Below are 9,854 nucleotides of genomic sequence, written 5' to 3'. Positions count from 1 at the left end.
TGGACAAAGGGCTCCCTGAGCCTGGAGCTGCTGAGCCAGGCCTGCCCCTCAGGCAGAGGACTCCCTCTCCTCCTCCCAGGGGCAGATAAGACCTTGCCAAAGCCTCAGCCCCGTAACCTCTTCGAAGGCCCCCTCTCCTGACCCCGCGACTGCCTTCAGGCTCTGGACATTCTCCTTTTGGAGCCTTGTCCTCTGCTATTTATTTGTCTTGCCTGGGGGAAAAAGTCACCCCCTTAGGGTAAAGAGGGGCTGGGGGTGGATGGAGAGCTCATGAAAGTCAGGATTGCTGCCAGGGAAAATGCTGTATTATTTACAAATGTGGCCTGGCCCACAGACAACCTTGGAAGTAGCTTCTTTCTGGTTTTAAAAAGACACCGACATTGACTTTCGATATGTTTATATTATAGATATAATACATAAAACATCTAGGGTGAGACTCTGCGTTCTCCCCAAAAGAAGAGAACCAAGCCGTCTTTCCCTGCTCCCAGCCCCAGTGATGTGTTGGCGAGAGGCCACCTCCCTTCCCGACCAGGAGCCAGGGCCTCTGGGGGACAAGCCTTGTGGGCAGCCCAGGCCGGACGGGCCGGGGAAAGCTGAGGGCAAAGGAGAACTCCCCTCACCTCATTGGTCCCCCAGGATCAAAAGTAATCTCAAAACCAAAAGGAAAGAGAGTCTCAGACCCTTCCCCCAGCTGCCGACGGAGAGTCTCATTTTGGCAAGTATCCGAGCAAAACCAAAACAAAACAAAAACCAAATAAAATGGTGGTTTAGCAGAGACGCGCACATTCACATTGCACAAGGCACTGCTGGGGCACAGAGGCCAGATACAAGTGTTGATATCGGCTGATAAAGCAAAATATTTGGAAAGCTTGTCATAACTCCGGTCGCTCTGGGATGGACTGATCGTGCTTCGTGTTCCTAGGCAATGCTGAAGGCATACAGTACAAACAAGGCTGAGGGTCCCAGTGGCCTTTCACCCCCCATGCCCGCCCACGGCCAGATCTCTAGGTCTCCCTCTCCCACCAGGGGTATACATCCTCAGAGCTGACTCACGACCTAGCTTTCTGGTCTGACTCGTGGTGGGGGCTCCCACTGGTCACCTGGTGACTCCCATCTCAGTGAGTTCCGCCCCAAGGGAAAGCCCAGCCTATAGCAGGCTGGGGTCGGGTGTGTGTGGAGGGAGGTGGGAGAGGCGTGGAACTAGACCCTCCACCTTCATGTAGAACTAGGGGAACAACCTTAGGTTTCAAGCCCTAAGTCCCTATGTTTCCCCTCCACCGTCTAAGGACAGGGGCGGAGGAGCGGCTGGGGCCCGTTGGCTTGTCGGGATCTCAGCTCCCTGAGCCCTCCTCAGGGAGGAGACCCTCCTCAGGCCACGGGCCTGCTCCCCTCCTTCTCTCATGGGGGGCCTGCTGCAGCCTCGGGGAGGAGGCAGGAAACCTCCAAATAAAATGACAAGGCACGATTTGCTCCCCCTACTCGGTAGGCATTGGAGCGGTGAGTTTGCATTTCCAAGGCACAAGGTTATCCTTAATACTAGAGTTGCCGGGCTCCCAGCTCAGCCCCAAGAATTCTCCCCTCCTCGCAGGGAGAAGTCACCGCCTGGCCCCCTCATCTCAGATGCACCAAGTCCGGCGCAGAGGAAGGGAGGGGACAGGCGGAGCAGGCCAGGCTTTCGGGAGGCACCGGAATCTCCTAGTCCTGGCTCGCATGGCTCGGGCAAGCCTTTGAGATCCGGCGACCCCAAACCACCCCTGGGTCCCCGCCGGAGACTGGCCCAGGGCGGTCCCGCAGCCGCGCGCCTCACGCGCAGTTGCCCATGGCCTTGACCAAGGAGCTCTCTGGTAGCTGGCGGAAGATGCCCCGCAGCGTGTCCAGTTCGCGGCTCAGCTGTTCCACCCGCTTGCGCAGGCGGTCATTGTCACTGGTCAGCTCCAGCACCTTCTGCTGCGTCTCCACGTTGCGCTGCTTGGCCTTGTCGCGGCTTTTGCGCACCGCGATGTTGTTGCGCTCGCGCCGCACCCGGTACTCGTTGCTGTTCTTGTCCACCGACTTCTTGGCCTTGCCCGCGCCGCCGCCGCCACTCGCGCGGAGGTCGGGGTGCGCGGCGCCCAGCCCCTTGAGCGCGCCGCCGGGGCCCGGCAGGCCGGCGGCGCCGAGGGCGGGCGCGGGGTGCGGGCTGGGCACGGGCGTGGGTGGCGGCGTGGGGTGACCGGGCTGCAGGTGCATGGTGGTCTGGCCGCAGTGCGCTATCTGGAACTGCAGGTGCGGGGCGGCCAGGTGCGCTGGTGGCGGGTGCGAGTGCGAGGGCGGCGGCGGCGGCGGCGGCTGGTAAGGGAAGAGGCCGGCCAGCGCCAGCTGCTTGGCTTCATCCTCCTCACGGGGCTCCTGCTTGATCACCAGCGGCCGCAGCGCCGGCGCCCCGACGCGCTCGTACAGGGGCTCCAGCCTGCCGTCCAGGTAGCCGGCGGCCGCGCAGCCGTAGCCGGGCGGGGGCCCGTGCGCTCCCCCGGGCATGACGGCGCCCCCGGGGCCCGCGGGCGCGCCCGGGTAGTCAAAGTCGCCGCCGCCGCCGCCGCCCGCGGGGCCCGCGGCCGCCTTGGCCTTCTCCTGCTGCCGGCTGTGCTGGAACAGGTCGGCTAGGAACTCGTCGTTGAAGGCGGCCGGGTCGATGTAGGCGCTGATGTCGATGGACGTCTCGTGCTCGCAGATGCCGCCCAGCGGCTCCGGGGCGGCAGGTGGGGCGGGGGGCTGCGAGGGGCCCGCGCCGCGGGGAAAGCCGAAGGCGGCGCTGCTGGGCGCGTGCGGGGGGCTCTGCAGGTGGCTGCTCATCGGGGGCCGCGGCTCCGCCTCGTAGAAGTCGGCCGACTCCATGGGGGAGCTAGAGTTCTCCCGGCATGGCGAGCCTCGGCGGCCTCCAGCCTGCGCGGGGCGTCGCCGCCGCCCACCCGGAGACCCTGCTCGCCCGCGCCCGCGCAGCTCTGGGTCGCGAATGGCCCGGCCCGCGCCGGCCCAGCTTTTATACCGGCAGGCGGTCGCCCCCTAGAGTCCGAGGCGGCCTCTGTCCCCCGGCGGCGGCGGCGCGGCGCCCGCTGGGTCCTAGCGCGCCGCCGGGATGGAGCAGCGAACGAGCGGGGCCCAGCGCTGCGCTCCTCAGGCAGGCCGCGGCGCAACGCCCACCGCCTCCGGCGCGACCAGCAGAGCCGCGGCTCTCGCTCCAAGCTCCGCCCCCGGCCCAGCTGTCGCCCCTGCGCCCTCGTGGTTGGTGGCGGGGGCCCCTTCCTCCCGCCTCCCTTAGGCACCCAAATCCAGCCACTGCTGGGAGCCCAGGAGTATCCGGAGGCTGCATGGGGTAGGGGTGGGTGGCGGAGGGCGAGTCTTGGTCTTGAGCTGCTGTGGCTCGGACTCTGTTTCAAAGCCAGAACTAGGCCTGTCCGGGACCCGCGTCCGGGGGAGGCTGCGGCACAGAGCGGCGGGGCGGGCAGGGGCCGGTGGGCGGCCGTTTGGGACGCGCGGAGAGGCCCGGAGCGCGGTGGCTCTGCGTCTCCTAGCTCTGATCTCCAGGCTACCCCTGTGATTCCGCGCAGAGGCACCTCTCGGAAGACGGTGGAATCCCACGGGCGGCGCCGCGCGGGGCGCTAGGACCCCGCGGGGAGCGGAGGCGGCCTCAGCCCGGGAGCCTGGAGGCCCTGGCCGGTCGATCCGCCCGGGCTGGAAAACTTTCTTTATAATTACTTCTCCAGGCCGCGCGCGACTTGCTAGGCGCGCGGGACAGGCGTTGTTACCCGGCGTGGAGTCGCCAATTTTTTTTCCTGAGGGACGGGAGGGCTCCGGGAATAGTCGAGCTGGACGCCGGGGCGAGCATGGGGAGGGGCGCACCGAGGGAGGAGACAAACTTGACTCTGGGCCCGGGATCCCGAGGCGGGGGCCGCAGCCCGCGAGGCCCGAAGCCACCGCTTCCTCCCCCCACCCCACATTCAGGTGGGCGCCAACGGCGGGAGCAAGGGTGTCCAGGCCGCCGGGGCCGCCAGGTCCGAGCACCCACAGGGAGAACTCTGCCCGGTGGTTCGCCGGGCGCTGTGGTCCCCGGGATCCTGGGGACCGAGGCGGCCGGGCCCTGGAGCCCCTTGAGTGTGGCACGCTAACGCTCTCACCGCGGCGGGAGAAGGAGCTTGCCACCGAGAACCCCAGCCACGTGCGTCCCTCTCATTCTTTACCGCGGCAGGGGTGGGGGCTGCGGACTGTCAGCTGGGCCCAGATGGTGTCTTGGGGGCCCTCAAGTGTCTCCTGCCCCTGCCCGCGCCGCCTGTCGCCACTGGCTCTGAGGCCTGACGCAGTCTGGCTCCAGGTGAGGGAAGACCCCCTTCACCGACAGTGGCCTTCTTGAAGACCTGGCAAGGCGCCAAGACCCGCCCAGAAGCCCCTGAGGGGGCGCAGCTAAAAACACCGCTGGAGAGCCCCGAGCTTCCACGACGATCGCAGTAAAGAAGCAGTTTCATCTGGGCAACGCACACTGCGCTTTAATCAAGTTCCTATTCAACATAGTCCCAGTGATTAACAGCCCAACTGCTTCGTTTTCGGTCCAGAGCTCATAAACAAGATATTTTTAGCTTGACGCTTTTGGACGGGAGGGAGTAAAAACCAGATACGTTAAATAAATAACCCGATGTGAGCCGAAGAGCTGCTTGCTGAGCCAAATGCAGGACCCATTCATATACCATCCACCTGTGGAGGGAGAGCTGGATGGAAATCAAAAAACACCCAGAGAGATTTGCATGTTTTTCTGCAGTGCTAAAACTAATGGCTTTTCCTAGCTAGGAACAAAGAAACACCTCTGTACATGCACGGTTCCCGGCCTGTGGAGTTGTGGGAGGATGTTCCCGGCGATGTCTGGCCTTTTTTGCACAGCTGCTGTTGCCTGCCCGGAGATCGGGAACTCTGCCGGGTAGGACTGGAAGAAACCTCAGTAATGGGAATAAGACTTAGTCCAATAGGGGGCTGATGAATGTGTGGGGGCGACAGTGGCAAGGAGTGGGGTTCCCGGCCTGGGGGTCTCCAACCCTAGGGGCCACAGGTCCTCCTACAATTGAACCAGAATTCACCCAGCAGAGCCTGCCCTGTGCAGGGTGCCAAGAGCCCAGGGATGCGTGAGAAGGTGGCTGGTGCCTCTGGGAACCGGGACAGTGGGAGAGACTCATAAGTTGTCACACAGAGGCGGCTGGGAGGAAGGAGGAGACAGAAGGAGTAGGGGATGGGACTTCATTCATTCATCAAATGCACAGGAGGCACAAATGGGAATCAAGGGTGGATGTGCTATGATGAAGAGACTTCCTGCCCTGAACAAGGTGGCACTGTGGAGGAGGCAGAGATCAGATTTGTCTGGGGAGGTGTTATGGACTGAACTGTGTCCCTGCCCTAAATTCCTATGTTGAAGGCCTAACTCCCACCATGTGACTGTATTTGGAGATAAGGCTTTTAGGAAGTCATTAAAGTGAGATGATGTCATATGGGTAGGGTCCTAATTTGATAGGATTGGTGGCCTTATCAGAAGAACAATGTCATGGGCGCACACAGAAAGGAGGTGGCTGTCTGCAAGCGGGGAAGAGGCCCCTCAGCAGAACCTGATGGTGCTGGCAACTTGGCCTTGGCCTTGGGCATCCAGCCTCCAGAACTGTGAGAAATAAATGTTTATGGTAGGCCGATGATGGCAGCATGTGTGGACTGAACCGGAGGTGAGACAGGGCTTCATGCAGGAGCAGACCTTTGAGCTGGGCCTTGAAGGTTGAGCAGGAATTTGCTGGAAGGGTAAGGGAGGAAGGCTCTTCTAGGAGGAGGGAATGGTAAGTGCAAAGGTGGAGAGCCTGTGAGTGCATGTGTTCTGGTAACAAAGGACGAGATGTTTGGCAGGCTGGAAGTGGGGTGAGGGAGGAGGGGCCTAGATAAGGCTGGATCCACAGACTGGGCTGGGCTGATGGCCAAGGCCACTGCAGGTGAAGGAGGGGAACCCTTATCTCCCAGGCTTTTGACCTCTAGTTTTTAGCAGGGGAGCTTCATTGTCTGATTTGGGTTCCTGAGAAGCTACTCCGGCCAAGACAGAGACGGGGTGTTGACCAGATGGGAAGGATGGAGACTTGAGGCCCCAGTATGGAGCAGGCAGGGTAGATTTGAACAAGATGTCAGGACTTGGGGGGCTGAATGCCAGGCTTCTGGCTGGGATTACTACCCCCTGACATATGTAATGCCCAGGAAATTGGAGGCCCCTCTCCAAGCCCCCAGGAGGCAACTGGGGACTCATTCCAGGATACTCACCTGCCTGCTTTGTGGTTTTGGAGGGGAGGACCTTGGAGCAGTTGCTAAGAGCCATCTACTGTGTTCTGGTTTTTCCTTGGAAGCCTAAGAGTGTACCTTGGGATGAGGAGGAAATGGTTTTGAGGGCAAGTGGTAGGCTTCTGGCTAGGCCCAGCTGGGTGCTCAAAGGACAGGGGGTGTCTAGGGCACTAGGTAGAAGTGTCCTGCCCAAGCCCTAGGGCAGGAAATTAGCTGGGGAGTTGGGGTGAGACCCCGGGGTCGATGGAGCCACTTTCCGTGGGAGATTCCCACGGGGTAAGGGAGGGGCGGGCTGATGCCTTACAGTCTAGTAGACAGTGGGCTTGTGGCGGGAGAAGTGGGAGCAAGGGAGAAATCACTTCTAATTGAGAGAAGTGGCTCTGGCTCGTGTGCAATTGAGACAAAGCCAGTCGTAAGAGCAGCTTGTAAATTCTTCTGTCACCACCTTTAAGGTCCTTCTTCCTGAGGCTGTGGATGGGGGTGTACACAGGCCGGGTGTAGGGGGGTGAGCGTGATTCCCCGGGAAATGGAGGTCCTGAGTTTTGGGTGCTCCAGGATGAAGCCTGGTTCTGGAGACAATTGCAGCACCAACCGTTTTGAGAAGACAAACAGAGCCCTAGAATTGTTTTATTTTACTTTGGTTTAACCTTCCTAATGCAAGGCCCATGAGAGAATTAATACGTAAGTTTGGAAATCAATCAAATTCTGAAGAGCAAAAACGGAACTAACCCTTCCTATGTAGTTTTCTGACTTTATCTGAAGCTGAAGTGTGTGTGTAAGATTGGTCGCTCCAAACAGGACCAATTCAGATAAGATAAAAGCCCAGAACTATGATTTCAGGCTCAGCTGAGCTCTGGCTAGGGGCACAAGTGTCTAATATGGTCTATCTAATTATGTTTCAATGATTCAGTAAGATACTCTCAAAGGCCTTCCTCAAATTAGACAAACAAAACAAAACAAAAAACACTAGTTACTTTTTGTTACAAATGGATTCACAAATGAGTTTTATACTGATTCGTTTTAGGTTTTAGATCTTGACACGTAAAGTGTATGAACTCAATGCAGAATCAACCCAAAGTCTAGTGCTTCTTTTTCTTTCTTCTTCTTCTTCTTCTTTTTTTTTTTTTTTTTTTTTGAGACAGGGTCTCACTCTGTTGCCCATGCTGGAGAGCAGTGGTTCGATCTCCGCTCAATGCAACCTCCGCCTCCGAAGCTCAAGTGATCCTTCCACATCGGCTTCCCAAAGTGCTGGGATTTACAGGTGTAAGCCACTGTGCCTGGCCTAGTGTTTTTTATCAACAGGCGCCCATCTCTACCCATGAGATTACTCATCCTGTCTCCCCAGGAGGCCCAGTGGTGTCGGGAGCTGCTGGGAGGATTAGGGAGAATGTGCCAAAGCCAGTTTCTAGCATGCAGGAGACACTTGCTCAGTAAATAAGAGCTTGATGTATTCTTCCCTACCCTCCTTGTCTCTCCATAAGCGCACTTTTGAGGTTCTAGATTCCCCCAAAACTTTGAATATTAAGCAACTCATTTCCTTTTTTCTTTTTCTCTTTCTTTCTTTTTTTTTTTTGATGGAGTCTTGCTGTGTCACCCAGGCTGGAGTACAGTGGTGCAATCTCGGATCACTGCAACCTCTGTCTCCCAGGTTCCAGCGATTCTCCAGCCTCAGCCTCTGGAGTAGCTGGGACTACAGGCATGCACCACTATGCTCGGCTAACTTTTGTATTTTTAGTAGAGACAGGGTTTCACCATGTTGGCCAGGCTGGTCTCAAACTCCTGACCTTAGGTGATCTGCCCGCCTCAGCCTCCCAAAGTGATGGGATTACAGGTGTGAGCCACCACACCCGGCCTAAGCAACTCATTTCAACACATAGTTATAGAATATTCTGGCAGTGTATCAGGCTGAGGTTCTCTGTGTGTTTGGGGGAAAAGCACCTAGAAGGCATGGTACTCTCTGCAGAACGTACCAAGGCATAACAAATTCTGTCTTCATAAGGTAGAGATCATTTAACTGTTAGGAAGCATAACTCTATTATATGTATACCATATAAAATCACAACCATAAGTACTCAAGTATATAACAAGTCCATACTGTCAAATTCACAAAAAATCAGCTGTTTCCAGTTATTTCTCTCTCTCTCTCTGTCTTTCTTTTTTTTTTTTTGAGATGGAGTCTTCCTCTGACACCCAGGCTGGAGTGCAGCAGCATGATCTTGGCTCACTGCAACCTCTGCCTCCCTGGTTCAAGAAATTTTCCTGCCTCAGCCTCTCAAATAGCTGAAATTACAGATGAGTGCCACCATGCCTGGCTAATTATTGTATTTTTAGTAGAGACAGGGTTTCACCATGTTGGCCAGGCTGGTCTTGAACTCCTGACCTCAGGTGATTCACCCGCCTCAGCCTCCCAAAGTGCTGGGATTACAGGCGTGAGCCACTGTGCATGACCTCCAGTTTTCTCTTAATATTCATCTACTATACTATGTGTGTGATTTCTTTTGTCATTTTTCATGTTTATGATGTGGTTAGGCTTTGTGTCCCCACCCAAATGTCATCTTGAATTATGATCCCTATAATCCCCACAATCCCCGTGTGTCAAGGGAGAGACCAGGTGGAGGTAATTGAATCGTGGGAGCAGTTTCCCCCCAAGTTGTTCTCATGATAGTGAGTGAGTTCTCATGGGATCGGATGGTTTCATAAGGGGCTCTTCCCTCTTCTCTTGGCACTTCTCCTTCCTGCTGCCTTGTGAAGAAGGTGCCTTGCTTCCCCTTTGTCTTCTGCCGTGACTGTAAGTTTCCTGAGGCCTCCCCCGCCATGCTGAACTGTGAGTCAATTAAACCTCTTTTCTTCTTAAATTACCCAGCCTCAGGCAGTTCTTTATAGCAGTATGAGAAAGGACTAATACATTTTGTTTTTTTTATTTGCTTACAACTGCTAGCAGGTAAGCAGTAGCTGGCACCAAACATTCTAGAAAAAGAAAATTGAGTCAAAATTGTAAAATCAGGGTCGGGCACAGTGGTTCATGCCTGTAATGGCAGCACTTTGGGAGGCCAAAGTGGGAGGATGTCTGGAGTCCAGGAATTTGAGACCAGCCTGAGCAATATGGTGAGACCCCATCTATTTAAAAAATGAAAAAAAATTATCTGGGCATGGTGATGCAAGCCTGTAGTCCCAGCTACTCGGGAGGCTGAGGCAGGAGAATTGCTTGAATCTGGGAGTTTGAGGCTGAGGTGAGCTATGATGGCACCACTGCACTCCATCCTGGGTGACAGAGCAAGATCCTGTCTCTAAGAAAATAATTTTTCAAAAAAATTAAAAATTCAGAAAATTCTATCTATTAATTTTGTTTAGCAAATTGGGAAGAGCCCTTCATTCTATTTTGGTGGAAAACTTCTTTGGTAAAATGATGGGTCCTCAAACTCTGCATCTAGCATTTGCAGAGCACTGCAGAAGGCAAGCATTGGATGTGGCAGGTCGCCTGTGCTTCTGTGAGTTCCGAGACAAGAGTACTAATGGCAGCCCCCATA

General features: G+C 56.3%; 1 protein-coding gene across 1 annotated transcript; it reads right to left on the bottom strand.

Moving 5' to 3' along the window:
* Positions 1–380: 380 nt before the first annotated feature.
* On the bottom strand, positions 381–3,013 carry CEBPA (CCAAT enhancer binding protein alpha). The gene has a single exon (XM_023229060.3). It carries the CDS (start codon positions 2,872–2,874, stop codon positions 1,804–1,806), a length of 1,071 nt encoding a protein of 356 aa, XP_023084828.1. The 5' UTR covers positions 2,875–3,013; the 3' UTR covers positions 381–1,803.
* Positions 3,014–9,854: the final 6,841 nt, after the last annotated feature.

Source organism: Piliocolobus tephrosceles, chromosome 21 (assembly GCF_002776525.5).
Source record: "Piliocolobus tephrosceles isolate RC106 chromosome 21, ASM277652v3, whole genome shotgun sequence".
In the NCBI taxonomy this organism is placed as follows: Eukaryota; Metazoa; Chordata; class Mammalia; order Primates; family Cercopithecidae; genus Piliocolobus; species Piliocolobus tephrosceles.
This window is presented reverse-complemented; position numbering and strand designations above follow the sequence as displayed.

Bases quoted from the DNA above. Each gene is read 5' to 3' on its own strand.
- CEBPA (XM_023229060.3), bottom strand. From the start codon at position 2,874: ATGGAGTCGGCCGACTTCTACGAGGCGGAGCCGCGGCCCCCGATGAGC.